This window comes from Equus quagga, chromosome 6, assembly GCF_021613505.1.
Source record: "Equus quagga isolate Etosha38 chromosome 6, UCLA_HA_Equagga_1.0, whole genome shotgun sequence".
NCBI classification, from domain to species: Eukaryota; Metazoa; Chordata; class Mammalia; order Perissodactyla; family Equidae; genus Equus; species Equus quagga.
This window is the reverse complement of record NC_060272.1, coordinates 63,239,899-63,255,405: the sequence shown is the minus strand read 5'-3', so window position 1 is coordinate 63,255,405 and position 15,507 is coordinate 63,239,899. Positions and strand designations below refer to the sequence as shown.

The 15,507-nt window shown below is 39.0% G+C and overlaps 1 protein-coding gene across 10 annotated transcripts in view; it reads left to right on the top strand.

Annotated features, from left to right (window-relative positions):
• NEK5 (NIMA related kinase 5) overlaps positions 1-15,507 on the top strand; it is a 62,481-nt gene that overhangs the window by 14,806 nt on the left and 32,168 nt on the right. For 6 of the 10 annotated variants that reach the window (XM_046665132.1, XM_046665129.1, XM_046665133.1 and 3 more), the window contains 9 exons: positions 3,672-3,769; positions 5,659-5,742; positions 5,831-5,901; positions 7,179-7,265; positions 9,627-9,681; positions 10,981-11,181; positions 11,261-11,342; positions 12,688-12,821; positions 15,178-15,362. In XM_046665132.1, the coding sequence (XP_046521088.1) occupies positions 3,672-3,769; positions 5,659-5,742; positions 5,831-5,901; positions 7,179-7,265; positions 9,627-9,681; positions 10,981-11,181; positions 11,261-11,342; positions 12,688-12,821; positions 15,178-15,362 (997 nt within the window). Of the gene's footprint in view, positions 1-3,671; positions 4,379-4,925; positions 4,973-5,658; positions 5,743-5,830; positions 5,902-7,178; positions 7,266-9,626; positions 9,682-10,980; positions 11,182-11,260; positions 11,343-12,687; positions 12,822-15,177; positions 15,363-15,507 lie in introns of those variants that run through there. The other 4 variants (XM_046665138.1, XM_046665136.1, XM_046665137.1 and 1 more) reach the window with 3 other exon arrangements.

Here is a 15,507-nt window from a genome sequence, read left to right as displayed (position 1 = left end):
TTTATTTATTTTGAGGAAGATTAGCCCTGAGCTAACATCTGCTGCCAATCCTCCTCTTTTTGCTGAGGAAGACTGGCCCTGAGCTAACATCTGTGCCCATCTTCCTCTACTTTATATGTGGGACGCCTGCCACAGCATAGCTTGCCAAGTGGTGCCATGTCCGCACCCGGGATCCAAACCGGCGAACGCCGGGCCGCTGAAGCCAAACGTGCGAACTTAACCGATGCGCCACCGGGCCAGCCCCAGTGCATTTTAGAATGAATTAATTATAGTAATTGTTTTTTAAATGTTGGGATTTGCCAAATAAAAAGGTTATAACCGTGATGTTAGTGCCCTTCAATAGTTTCGAAAGGTCAATGACCCACGAGTTTTATAGTTCCAGAAACTACTGCCCTATGGTATGCCTTGCACTGTCCTTTTCCTCCTTTCTGCATTCTCAAATATTATATGTGCTTTAAGACTAAACATAGATCCCGCCCCCTAAACTTGAAGTGATCTCTTTCACCTCTGCTCTCAGTGTGTCCAAACCCTTACTGGCCTCATCCCTCGTGTGGCACTTTATAATACGCTGTATTGTAATGTTAGTGTGTATTCTTTCTTTCCCTCAATAGACTGGAAATTCCTGAGGACAAGAATTGCTTCTTATACTTTTTCCCCCTTCTGTAGTGCTTAATTTTTTTAGACAGATGGAAAATTTGAGAGCGTAAGTGATCTTTCCAGACAATTCTAACCCCATTAAATATGAAATTCACTGTGGCTAGTGGAAAAAAGTGCATACTTAGAGCCAAGTGATGCTCATTGACCTGAATAGTTCCTTCAACACGGCTCAGCCACGATTAATCCTGAATCAATTAATTTCTTTCACAGAAAGCCACTGTAAGGCTGAGTGAGTTGGAGGCTGATGGAAAGGAAGCGAAACGGAACCCTTTCTCCTTTAGTTTCCTTATTCTGATTCTCCCAGGGTTTGGAAATTGCCATCCTTCATTGCTGTGGCAGCCCTTTCAGTAACTGAGCTATGAAAAATATCAATTCTTCTAAAAGTAATACGTTCCTAAAAATAACTGGTCTCGAGATAATTAGGGTGTGTCGGGAGACATCTTCTTAAAACCCTTCCTGCAGTCTCCAGTCTGGCTTTCATTCACTGTCTCTTGTTCTCCTTGCCCTCAAGTGTACAGGCTTCTCCTGTGGCTCTTCTCACATATTCACTGACTCCCCAGCTAGACTGTGACCTCCTTAAAGGCAGGAAGTGTGGCTTATTTGCTTTTTCTTCCTAGCACAGCGTTCCTCAGCGTGTCCTCAGTGAGTCTGTTGATGAGTGAATGGATCTGTCCCCTTTAAGAAGGGAGGTGGGAAAATGGAAGTGCTCTGTGAAAGAAGCACTCCCTTTGTGAATTAGAAGCAACCAAAGGCAGATACTGTTAGGTTACTGATACCCACTTTAAAGTTGGTTTAAGCTACTGGAAAGAAAGAAGTCGCAAATGGGGGCCAGCTCCGTGGCTGAGTGGTTAAGTTCGCATGCTCCGCTGCGGCGGCCCAGGGATCGGATCCTGGGCACGGACATGGCACCACTCGTCAGGCCACGTTGAGGCGGCATCCCACATCCCACAACTAGAAGTGCCTGCAACCAAGAAAGACAACTGTGTAGAGGGGGGGTTTGGGGAGATAAAGCAGAAAAAAAAAATAGATGGGCAACAGTTGTTAGTCCAGGTGCCAATCCTTAAAAAAAAAAAAAAAAAAGTCGCAAATGATAGATATTTGGCAAGAGATTCTGCCATTTAGTGGATACTGGATAGCTACAGGGAAAAATACTAGAAGGATTAACACTTGCTTATAAGCCTGGTTTTGTGTGATTATTTTGTGTTCCTTTGACGTTTTTATGAAATCAGTTAACAAACCTTTATTAAGGCCTTTCCATGTGCCAGCTACTGTGCTAGGTGCAGGGACTACAAAAGAATAAAGTGTGGACTCTGTCTTCAGGGAACCCATAAAGTAATGGGACAAACAAACGAGATAGTAGAAGCCCTTTTTTTTTTTTTTGCTGAGTAAGATTTGCCCTGAGCTAACATCTATTGCCAATCTTCCTCTTGTTGCTTGAGGAAGATTGTCCCTGAGCTAACCTCTTTGCCAGTCTTCCTCTATTTTGTATGTGGGTCACTGCCACAGCATGGCTGCTGACAAGTGGTATAGGTCCACAGCTGGGAACTGAAACCCAAGCCACTGAAGTAGAGTGTGCCAAATTCAACCACTAGGCTACAGGGCCAGCCCCAGAAGCCCTTTTTCTAATGAGTCCAGCTGGTAGTTGGTTGGATAAGGAAAAAAGCTAGTTAAGCAGGAAATCATACAAACACATTCTAACTTATTAGTGCACAGTCATTTGCCAAACTTTTGATGTAAGACCAAGGCCTTGTCTTTGATTATGAGTCCACCGATTGGAATTCTGAATATTATTTCTTACATAGGCTACCCCTCTCATTTATAATTTCCAATTTCCTTTCTTTAGAGTGGAGTAAGAATTTACAGGTACTCTGTGTACACAATCCTTTTAAAGCTTTCCTGGTTATTTTCCACTTGTCCCATCTAACATCTAGGTCAATGACTTTTTTTTTCAGCTACTCACTTTTACTGAGTCCTCCAAAGCCTTCAATGTAGCTTTTGTAGAAATAATCACATCTTTATTTTTCCATTCATATTTCATCAATTTATGTAATAAATACAATAACAATTATAATTGGCATAAACAGATTTTGGAACAAACACAATGATCTTGGTAAGAATCATGGGGAGCAGAGGTCCCAGGGCATCCTAAAGAGTCTAGTAGCCACTGGTGGTGACCTTGAGTTGGCAGTTGTCATCTGATGAGTGGGTCAGGGAGAGATCGGTTAGAAGAGTGTCTCTAGGGGCTGGCCCGGTGGTACAGCGGTTAAGTGTGCACGTTCTGCTTTGGCAGCCCAGGGTTCGCGGGTTCAGCTCCCGGGTGCAGACATGGCACCGTTTGGCAAGCCATGCAGTGGTAGGCGTCCCACATATAAAGTAGAGGAAGATGGGCACGGATATTAGCTCAGGGCCAGTCTTCCTCAGCAAAAAGAGGAGGATTGGCAGCAGATGTTAGCTCAGGGCAAATCTGCCTCAAAAAAAAAGAAGATTGTCTCTTGTACTCAGCAACATGGTTGAGTAAGTGCCAGGTAAATAAATGTTTGTATGCAACTCCAAGAAGGGTCTGTTAATTCTTCCAGGGGTTTTGGGAAAGATTCACAGCTGCCACTTTACAGCAGATTGCTAGTCTCTTGCAGGAATGTGTTAATAATAATAGCTAAGATTTATTGCATTCTCATTATGCACAGGCATTGTTCTAAGCATCTGATGTGAATTAATTTGTTTAATCTTTACAACAGTCCTAAGAGGAGTTTCTATACTATTATCTCCATTTCACAGATAAGGTAATGAGGTATAGAGAAATTAAAATAACTTGCCCAGAGTCACAGAGCTAAGAAATGTAAGTGATAAAGTGGAATTAGAACCTAGTTCATCTGGATTCTACAGTCACTTTTTAACTTTATATATATATATATATTTCATTTCCCTGTTATATTCTCCAACTTCTAGACTTTCAAAGGCAATGATTAGTAAATATCTGAAACCCTTCCAGCACCAAATGATGCCTTTTCTTACAGAGAACAACAGGCTGTTTATTGTGATGGAGTATTGCGATGGAGGGGATCTTATGAAAAGAATCAATAGACAACGAGGAGTGTTATTTAGTGAAGATCAGGTAAAAACACTTCTAATTTGCGTTTTAATTCATTTGGAGGGGATTAAATTTATAATACCATAAGTAGCAGACTGCATTTATATGAAGAATGATTTCTGGTAGAGAAATTCAGACTGTAAAATAGTGGATCAATATTCTTGATAGATGTTTGCAATTGAACCTAAATTGAATCTCTTTGAGAGTCAAGTTTGCTTGAGAAAATATAGTGTCTTATTTTTGGACAATCGCACGTTGGATGCCTCCGAGATAAATTTCCATGGCTAAAAAAAGTCTGAATGTAGACGTTGCTTAGCCATTTTAAATGTGACATATTTATAGCTCTGCTCTTCTTCCTTTTCCCATTTGATACCCTTTTAAAATCGCTATCCCTCTTTGTGAGGGAGGATAGAAGCTCTTCTTAGCAATGGCTGTTTAGTTTCATTGGTTATTAAGAAAGAGGAGGGAAAAGGTGAAGAATAATGGTCTCAGTTCCCATCTTCTCTTTGCACAAACACATTTTTCTTCTGTCCTCTGAGCGTCCTTTGGAACCCTCTTGGGAGTTGTACTCACGAAGGAGACAGGTGTGTGTGTGTGGAGAGGAATCCGAATCAGGACCTGTGTGGTGGATGGGTAAGGCCACTGCCTCAGGCGGTGCCCAAGAATGGTCTGCCATCTTTCTTTAGGCCATTCGTTTATTTGTTCTATTTTAGCATTTAAGGACATCATGCCCATATAATTTCTTCCCAGAGTTAAAAGGGAATATTTTGCTGAGGAAGCTTCACCCTAAGCTAACAACTGTTGCCAATCTTCCTCTTTTTTTTGGCTTGAGGAAAATTAGCCCTGAGCTCTCTTCCTCTATTTTGTATATAAGTTGCCACCACAGCATGGCTGATGAGTGGTGTAGGTCTGTGCCCAGGATCTGAACCCACAAACCCGGGCCACAGAATTGGAACATGCCAAACTCAACCAATAGGCCACAGGGCCAGCCCCTAACATGGACTATTTTGAATGTAGGAATGATTAAAGAATCAACATCTCTAACCTCTGTAAATTTAATCAAGCATTCTTCCTGTGCTCATTTACATTATATATTAAATTCTATTATTTATAGAAATCCTCCTTTCTTCCTACTTAGGTGTTATTTTGCCACATTTAACAAAACTGCTTTTCTCTACAGAACTTTGAAGTACATTTCCCTTTGTTGGGAAAGAACTAAAATTACAAGTGAGTCTTAGTATCTGGAACATAGCTTTTTTTCCCTATTGTTTTCCTCTTTGACAGACAAAGAACCAATGAAATTTTAGAATAGCTTAAATCTCTATAGGCTGGAACACATTTTAATAAAGAGGCTCATGGCCAGCTAAGAAAGTAAAAGCATGACTAAGAAATAAAATTAAGCTTTAAAAAGTTTAAAAGTAAACTGCTATTTGTTGTTTTTATGTTATATACATATATATTGATATTTCATTAAAATTTTTAATAACTCACAGATGTTCCACTTCTTCCTCCTTCTCTTTCTGCCCTTGGCGCCCTCCTTCCACTGAAAAGGAAAAACCAGCGGTACAGGGTTACCAGGAAACAGGGCTGCTTGTCTGCTATCCCGACAGTTAGCAATCAGGTGTTAAATAAGAAAAAAAAAATCAAGAACTGCCTCCCTCCCTTGCTTGCTTCTTTTTATCTTTTTCTATCTGTGGAGTTCCCTTTGATACCAACAAATCTGGATTGCCTTTCTGCACCTCCATTTTTCTAGCTGTAGAAAGAAAATGACATGATGAGGTGGTCTAGCTGTTAGCTTTATTCGTGTGGATACACACACAAATATATTACTTCTCTCTTTGTGTGTGTTATCATGAAGGCATTTCAGTGGCCATCAGACTACTCACTGGTTGTGTCTTGTGTTCCCTCTACAGATTCTGAGTTGGTTTGTACAGATTTCCCTAGGACTAAAACATATCCATGACAGGAAGATCTTACACAGGGACATAAAAGCACAGGTAACAGCTCAGAGAGAAGACCAAGACAGAGCTGATCTCTTGTTTTCTGGAAATCTCTCAAACAACATAGCATTTTCTCCATTTATAGAACATATTTCTTAGCAAGAATGGAATGGTTGCAAAGCTTGGGGACTTTGGAATAGCAAGAGTCCTGAACAAGTAAGTACTTTTTTTTTCCTATTCAAAACAGCCAAAATATGTATTTTTAGGTATCATGAATTAAGAAGATATTAAGAGCTTGGTTTCCAAATAATTTTAGATAACTATTTATATAAATGCATTAAATAATTCACAAGGTACTTTGTCTGAGATTAAAATTCCCAGGATAAATCTTGACCTAGGGGCCAGCCCCATGGTCGAGTGGTTGAGAGCATGAACTCAGCTTCAGTGGCCCGGATCGGATCCTGGGTGACATGGCACCGCTGATGCTGAGGCAGTGTCCCACATCCCACAACTAGAAGGACCCACAAGTAAAAATATACAACTATGTACTGGGGGGCTTTGGGGAGAAAAAAGAAAAATAAAATCTTTAAAAAAAAAAAATCTTGGCCTAATAGAATGATGGTGGCAATGTTGCGTAATGTGATATAAGCTTATCAAATGAGACGTAGCTGTAATATGCATAAAGCTAGTGAGAATTTAGTGAAAGGCAAATTCACACATGCTTGGGCAATCTATGGGTACAACTGTTTTGTAAGACAATTTGGTGGTAATAAATACCAAGAGATTTTAAAATATTCTATTTCTGGGAACTTGTTCTAAGGGAATAATTTGAAATTTGGAACAATTTAAATGCCTAATAATTGAGAAATGGTTAAATTTATTAAAACTTGGCACAGCCATGTACCTGAATATTACATAGCCACTAAAATTTATGATTTTGAAGACTTTTTGATAATGTGAGGAAATATTTGTTATATTAAGTAAAAAAAATGGAATCTTGAATTTTAAATACTCTAGGGTCACAGCTATGTGAAAAATATGCATGGCGAAAAGACAGGAAGGAAGTATGTCAGAATTTTAATAGTAGTTGTTTTAAGGTGGGAAGATTCTGGGTAATTCTTTTCTTTATTCATTTTCATATTTTCCAAATTTTAAATCATGAGATTGCATTACTTTGATCATTGGAAAGAGGGAACTATTTCTACATCTGAAAGGTTTTTGTAATATAACAATTATACCTTCTTGTGGAATCTTTAAGCCATAAAGAAATTTTAATATGTAGATTTTGGGAAGGTGAATTGTAAGTTGAAAAATCAACTTATTACTCTGTTATCAATGTACAGTATGTTTTGCTTTATTTTAATATGTGCATGCATCGAATTTTGTTATCCATTTTTATCTTTTGCATGGACTTTGTATGTCCATGTCTTAAGCCTTTTCCTACTCTAATGATAAATCATGTTATTTTATTATTATTTAATATAATATACTAGTTCCATGGAACTTGCTCGAACTTGTGTTGGAACACCTTACTACCTGTCTCCGGAGATCTGTCAGAATAAACCCTACAACAATAAAACGTGAGTTGTTGACTATCAGTTTGAAAGTCTCAGTAAAACATGATGGATTCTCTCTTTCTTATGGTACTTTTGTAATTTCACTTTCTTCTCATGTGAAATGGGGATCCCAGTGACTGTCTCTGACCACCTCAGTGTTCCCCGAAGCTTTTGAACTTATTTAGAAGAAAGCCATTACTCTTCATTTAAAGATACAAGTGATAGAACAACGTTGAAAATGGCGGTCACTGTGATTCCGTCTCTGTATTTGACTTTCATACCTTCAGTGTTCTGTTTAGTCTGTTGCAGGAAAGTGTTGTAGATGGATCAAGTGGAAGGCAGTGTGCTCTGGTGACCGAGCATTGGATTAGGAGTTAGGAATCCTAGACTTGGTTCTGTCACCAACTTGACTAAGTCAGTTGACTTCTGTGGACCTCGGTTCCCCTTCCTGTAACAAAGAGAGTGTTTGCTAGGTAGTCGTTAAGGTGTCTTCCAGCTTTAAAATCCAACTGGTTTTTATGTATGTGATACCAGAGCCTAGTTCTCAGGAGTAATATGAATATACACAGTGATAAAAGGTAAAGATGAGGGCCGGCCCAGTGGCGCAGCGGTTAAGTTCACACGTTCCGCTTCTCAGTGGCCCGGGCTTCGCCAGTTCGGATCCCGGATGAGAACATGGCACCGCTTGGCACACCATGCGGTGGTAGGCGTCCCACATATAAAATAGAGGAAGATGGGCATGATGTTAGCTCAGGGCCAGGCTTCCTCAGCAAAAACAGGAGGACTGGCAGTAGTTAGCTCAGAGCTAATCTTCCTCAAAAAAAAAGAAAAAAAAAGGAAAAGATGAGGTACTTTTTACTTCCATGTAAGGAGAAGGAAAGAAATTTCATTTTTCAAAGCGGGCTGCCATTTGAACCAGTTGGCCTAGCAGGAAGACTGAGTACCTTTTGGGAGTCAGTTGTCCATTTGTTTAAGAAAATACCCAAAGGATATTTGCCTGTCTATCTTTCAAAGAGATAAATGGAAGACAGAGCCCAGATGGTAGAGATTTACAAAAAGAATGGTAAACATTTGTCTGCATAATAAAAGAACAGGCATGGTTTGGATATATCCTCTGGCGCCAGGAAGGGGTTTGGCCTCCAGGTGAGGGGCCATGCAGCTGGTGTAGCACTGGGTGGAAGGGCAGGCTGCCCAGAGCAGAGCTTAGTGCCGCTAAGAGTTCCGGGCAGCAGCATTGTTTCCTTGTACTGCTTTTTTAAAGATTTGAGGCAAGATTGAAATATGCTGCTTGGTGCTTCTGCTAATAGGAAGATCTTAGCACTAATCAGTTGGGTAGCTGCTGCCCTCTCTAGACCAGGAAATCCTCCCTGGTTCACCGCAGTCCCCACCACAGACGGGGCGGGTATAAGAAATGCAGATGTTCTCGCTCAGCCCCAGGCGGCTTCATTCCCCGACTGAACGCTTGTAGGCGTACGAGTTCACCGCACTGGCTACAGGGGGCGCTGTGGGACAGAGGAGTTTGGGCCTACAGAAGATGGGGAAAGACAAAATTCCATGTGGTGGTGGGAAGTGGTCAGTGAGTTTCTAGAAACTCCAGAAAAACTCTAGAAACTAGTTGGAAGCTGTTTCTCACCTATTCTGTAATCACCCTGCATTGTGCTCAAAGCTTTAGGAAGTCTCTCTCTGCCCTTCCTGCACACACTCTCGTAGGAAGTGTTGCTAAACTGGAGCCATTTACCTCACCTTACTGAATCCTCGTTCAACTCTGACCACCTTCTTACCTCCTGGACTTCTCATTATATTTTCTTTGGTCTTTTAGATTTAATTATGCTTTTTCTTCTATAAGATAACTCCTTATTTAAACCAAGCACATATAAATACTAAGGACTAAGCACTAAAGAGCAAGTCTCTAGTCATTAGAACAGTTTTGAGTTTATTGATTTTCAAATACTATATTCATCACTTAATATAACTTTGCTTCTGTCAATAGCCTTGAGTAGAATATACCTTTCTAAATAAACCAAATTTTACCTTTTGAATCAAAACAGATCCATGTTTGAGTCCTGCCTTCCTCCTCCAAATTACTCAAAGTCCCATACATGCACCCATTTTCTCTGAGCACATGAAGTTGAAGCAAATATTGAGCCCTCCAATTGTAGCAAAGTTTGTGTAGCCTTTCTCTGCTAGGATTCTGACAAACTATAAATTGTTTTTATTTTACCTCTTAGTTAGGATAAGAATTGATAAAGTATCTGAAGGCATTTGTAAAAACTGGTCAACCTATATAAAATTGTAAAGATACACAATTAAAAGGCACTGTGAGGATAAAGTCTTTTATTAGGAATTATGGATATTTCTCAGCGTGTAAACTCTTCTCTTCCTCAGGGATATTTGGTCTCTTGGCTGTGTCTTGTATGAGCTCTGCACACTCAGGCATCCTGTAAGTATGTTAATTGTCAGATTAATCTTGAATTATTGAAACTATATAAATGAAATTAACTTCTGAGAGAAAAAGGTTAATGTTTGGTTTTATTCGATTGTAAAAATTATATGGACGAGCTATTAAGAAGAATGGTAGATCTCTATATATTGACATGGAAAGATATACAAGGTATGTTATAAAGTAAAAGATCTAAGTTGGAGAATAGTATAAGGAGTATAGCATGTTTCCATTAAAAATAAATTGTGTGTGAATATATATAATCAGCAAAGGGAAAAGGGGCAGGGGGCAAAGGCTGTAGGAAACCAGGTATGAGCTTCCAAGAGCCTCTCCCAGAAGAGGCTCACAGGACGCGCTAATTCCTTCAGCAACAGGTTGTAACAACACACACAAAACCACAGAAGCTCATTAGAGACCAAGTTCCCTGGGTTTTTATTGGGGACCAGTCACATAGACACCTTCTGCCTGGCATGTACCAAGCTTCCAGGCTCCCAGGAAGAATGCAGGTGTTCAACGGAAACCATATTGTTTGCACAGTGTAGGCAAAGAGAGCCACCTTGAGCATTCAGGGAACGGTGAGAAGGCTCCTGAAATCTAAGTTCCCAGATGCCAGCCAACGGCTCGTATTGCAAGCAGGGCTGTCTAAGGATAGCAGTCTTAGGCCCGCTGTGTTAACTCTTTTCTACACAGCTGTCATCATCATCGTTATGATCTTCATTATTATTATTGTCAAAGGTCACGAGGCTTGTAAGTGTCCGACCAAAACCTGATCTTTGCTGCCACACGATGCTGCTGAATATTGTTGTTATATATAAATAACTGATGGTTTCATACACTGGAAGATTTTCTGGTTTATGACGAATTTTTGAGGACATGTTTATAGGATGTTAATGAAAAAAGCAAAATGTAAAATTTCATATCATTATGACCTCGACTCTATAAATTAAACATTATTTTTAAAAGGACTACAAGGAAATATGCCTCTGGGTGGTGAAATTATACATATTTTTCCTGACTGTATAACTTCCTATACCTTCCAGTTTTTTATAATGAGTAAATATTATTTTGATAATAAGAAAAAATTAAAACCTTAAAAAAGACCTTTTAAATAACATGGCACCTCATTGAGTAACTGCAGCAATATCTACTCATAAAATAATAGTTGATGGAAAAAATTTAGGGTGGACCATGGTGCTTCTGACTGAAGCTTAAAAACATTGTTTTGCTTTTTTGATATCACTTTAAATACTAGTGTTGAATTTTTCTCGGATTTAGTATCACTGTTGCTTGTCCTTTCAGTTTGAGGGTAACAACTTACACCAGCTGGTTCTGAAGATTTGTCAAGCACACTTTCCCCCAATATCTCCAAGGTTTTCCCGTGACCTGCAGTCCTTGATATCTCAGCTCTTCAAAGTGTCTCCCCGAGATCGGCCATCTATTAATACCATTTTGAAAAGGCCCTTTTTAGAGAATCTTATTGCCAAATTCTTGACTCCTGAGGTGAGTTTGGAGGTGATTCTGTTTGGATTTTGACAGAGATTTTGGTTAGCAGGTCCTTGACACATGCGTCTGATTTTAGGTCATTCAGCAAGAATTCAGTCACACCCTCATATGTGGAGCAAGATCGCCAGCTTCCCGACCTGCTGGGAAGATGGTCCAGGGTAAGAATGATGTCGCCATACAATCAAAAGACATTTGTTACATGTGTCTCATACAGTGAGTTATAATCTATGGCTGACAACATTAGTGGGGAAATTCCACCAAATATATTGAACATGGACATTTAAAAACTATGAGGTGGCCAGCCCGCTGGCATAGTGGTTAAGTTCATATGCTCCACTTCAGCAGCGCAGGGTTCCCTGGTTTGGATCCTGGGCGTGGATCTACACACCGATCATCAAACCATGCTGTGGCATTGTCCCATATACAAAGTAGAGGAAGATTGGCATGGATGTTAGCTCAGGGATCATCTTCCTCAAGCAAAAAGAGGAAGATTGGCAAGAGATGTTAGCTCAGGGCCAATCTTCCTCACCAAAAAAAAAAAAATTCTGGGCCAGCCTGGTGGCATAGTGGTTAAGTTCACGTGTTCCACTTTGGTGGCCCATGTTTGGCCAGTTAAGATCCTGGGTGTGGACCTATGCACTGCTCATCAAGCCATGCTGTGGCAGCATACCACACAGAAGAACTAGAATGACTTCCAACTAGGATATACAACTGTGTACTAGGGTCTTTGGGGAGAAAAAAATATATATATGAATAATATAAACAGGGGGAAAATCATCTTGTCCAATGGTGACTAGTGGGTGTGCCTGTAAATCTAGCTCATGCATGACCTCCAGGATTCATCTCCTCTCTTCTCATTAGTCAGGAATCAGTTATAGGGAAATATTATCCACTGTGACAGGGAAACTAAAATTGAGGAAAGATATAAAGGGAAAACAAATGAGTGAGCCTCTTTGCCATGTTGGGTTTGGTTTGGTATTGGTGTATTTGGTCTGGTTTGAGAATATTTAGAAAGTAGGTGAGAGGAGGGTGAGAGAAAGTGCCTTGTCCACAGCTCTAACATAGGAAAAAGGAAAACGAACACATTTTGATGGTGACGGAGACAAACATTAGAAGACCTACTCATACATTTCAAACAACAATGCAACGCGGATGGTGTGGCCTGATAACCCAAGCTCTGAGGACTACGTTCAATTACTTGTGCCATTATCCTATGCATATCGTTTCTGTAAATGTTAACATTAATTCCTAAATTTTTTAAAAAAGTAGTGTTATATATTGCTAGAAGTATGTAAAGGAACCCTGGAAAGAATGGTTTTCTCCATTCAAAGAAAATGCATGGTAATTTTTCATCAGCACTTCTCTCACTGGGTACAAATGTCTCTGACTAAAGTAAATTTACTGTGCTATGAAATGTCCCTTATGTTTATACTCTCGCAAGCATCAATATTAAAGATGGGGAAGTTTTTAAAAATTGAAGTTGTTTTATTTTGGTTAAATAAGATTCTAAAATACAGAAAGTGAGATTCCAAGGAAAGTGCCTGCCAAGATCAAGGATATCGGAGCCGATTAAAAGGAAGCAAGTACTACATAGAAATGAATGGAGACCACCGGCTGGAAACCAGAAGCCCGTGTCTGTAAGTCGAACCAAACCCTTCCTCTGGCTTTTTAGCTAATGACACATTCTACAGACCTACTTGCACATGTTCGTGGGTACAAGCTCATTACTTTGGAGTCCACTAGTTTTGTACTTACAATAAAATTATTCTGTAATAAGCATTAAAGTGATCCTTCATTGGGCAACTTCCATGTGTTACATTTTTTAAAGCAATGCTGTATTTTCTTTTAAGTATTCTGTATATTAATTTTAGTTTTCTTTTTATAACTCAAATTCTTCTAATTTCTTCAAAGTTTTTCTCTAGAGGACAAGTGAGTAGCATGGTACCCATTTTATAGTCTTAATTGTGACATGTTATGTAGAATTGAAAATGTTTTATCAGATAATCATTGATCTTTTCCTAGAGATTCTTTATGCTTAGTTATTTGAATCCACTTCAGAGGAGTGTTGAATCCTTTAGTTCATGCTAGTAAAATGCTTCTGGTGTAAGATGGCTATTGTCTTTTAAATGAATTGTATTTTTAAAGAAGGCTCATGGTATATATAATTAGAGGACCATTTGGAAGTACGTATACTAAGTGTTTACTTGAAATGTGGACATGTTAGAGAAATGTCTTGGTGTACAGATTTTTGAAACTATTGGTTAAATTATTGCCCTTCATTTGATAGAATGTGGCTTAACTTTATTAAAGAAATTTTTAAAAAAAGTATCTTTTGATTTAGAATACTTTGTAGCAGACCTGTAGGAGAGAAAAAACACCTAAAAGATTTGGGAGTGGATTAAGTAAGGGGAACAAATTGACGTTTTTCTAATCCTTTGAAGGCTTCTGCTTAATGCAGTGAAATGAATGGGTCTCCATAGGAACCACCTCTGAGGTTCTCACTACTGGATGGGGATTTATAGAAATCCCAAAGCTGTTGAATCTCTTCTAATACATCTGTCTATTTCTAACCATTTTTTAACAAGTACCTTCTTTTAGGTTGTATATAGGTAAAACTGTAAAACTAAGAAAACTGGGGCCAGCCTGGTGGCACAGCGGTTAAGTTCACATGTTCCACTTCGGCGGCCCGGGGTCCTCCGGTCCGGATCTTGGGTGCGGACATGGCACTGCTTGGCACAAGCCATGCTGTGGCAGGCGTCCCACATATAAAGTAGAGGAAGATGGGCACGGATGTTAGCTCAGGGCCAGTCTTCCTCAGCAAAAAGAGCAGGATTGGCAGCAGATGTTAGCTCAGGGCTAATCTTCCTCAGAAAAAAAAAAAGAAAGAAAACTATGTGACGCTTTAAAAGATTTTAAAAATAAATATATAATTTATGTTTAGACTAATAAACCAAATTTTATACATTTACTTTAATATTTAAATATAACTATATGAAAGTACTATTTTTGTAAGTTAAAGATGGTCAAATATCTACAACTCCACATGGTTCAATATAATATATATATATGAAACACATAGCATTAAAAGAACAAAGAATATAGCATATTATTTCTTTACAGTAAGGAAATTTCCATTTTGACCATTTGTTTGATTATTCATATTTCCAACTATCAGTTCTAGGTCTTTCCAATGTTGTGACTTTGTTTTTCTCTTTTTATCAACTGTAAGTAGGCCAAGTTGTCAGGGATTAATGTTAAATTGACCCTACTTTGCTAGTTTGCAACAGGGTCTTGGCTGGTTTTCACACGTTAATTTGGTCTGATTCTTGTCTTCCGGCTCAGTGGGTTTCTGCTCAGCTCCAAGACAAACATTTGCTTCTGATTTCCTCCTCTCCTTCTGTTCTGGTTGGGAAGGGTGGCTAGTGAGAGGCAGTTTGGGGTGATAATACGACTGTCACAACTGTTACATGACTTTCCTTGTGTTTACCGGGGAAGAATGACTGAGTCACTCAACATCTTCTTTTCTTTAAGTCATGATGCCATTTTGTATTTAGTCAATTTATCAGAACCTAAAAATGTTGCATATCTCCATATTTGTGAATTGAACACTATTTATTCCCCCACAAAGTACAGGAAGGCGTAAATAAGTTTATGAAAATTAGAAAACAATATATGGAATTTAGTTTCAGATTTTGGGTTGGCTAGGCATACTCACTGGCTAAGTATTTTTGACCCACTAGCCATGAATTCTTAGCCACACCTTAGCAAAATTATAAACTACTATACTGTAGTACTTAGACATCTAAGATCTTTTTCAATTCTAGAATTTGGGGATTCTAAGATTATTTTACTCTGAAAACAAGTCTAGAGCAAAAACAACAAAAATATACCTTTAATGCCTCGTCTTAGCTATGGTCACCGGCAAACTGTCAATGTCTATAGATCTGTATTATGTATTTTTAAAAATCTTCTCTCTTCTTTTTAATCCTTCAGATAAAAAGGGTAGAAAGGCCCAAACTCGCTGCAGTGTGTGGACATTACGATTTTTATTATGCTCAGCTTGACTTGTTGAGAAAGAGAGCTCAGGAACCAAATTACCACCATGTTCCTCAAAAAAATACCAGAGTGGAGGAGAATTATAGCCAGGAAGAAAGTCACAGCCCACCACCAAATCAATGGTAATGTCACAGTCTAACTTAAGCTTTGGTTCTCTGACAATATCTCGATATATCAATATTCTTTATTCTGAAATCCTTCTCAATTCTCCTAAAATACATAATCCAGAAAGAACTTCCAAACTTCATTTTAAATACTTGACTCACA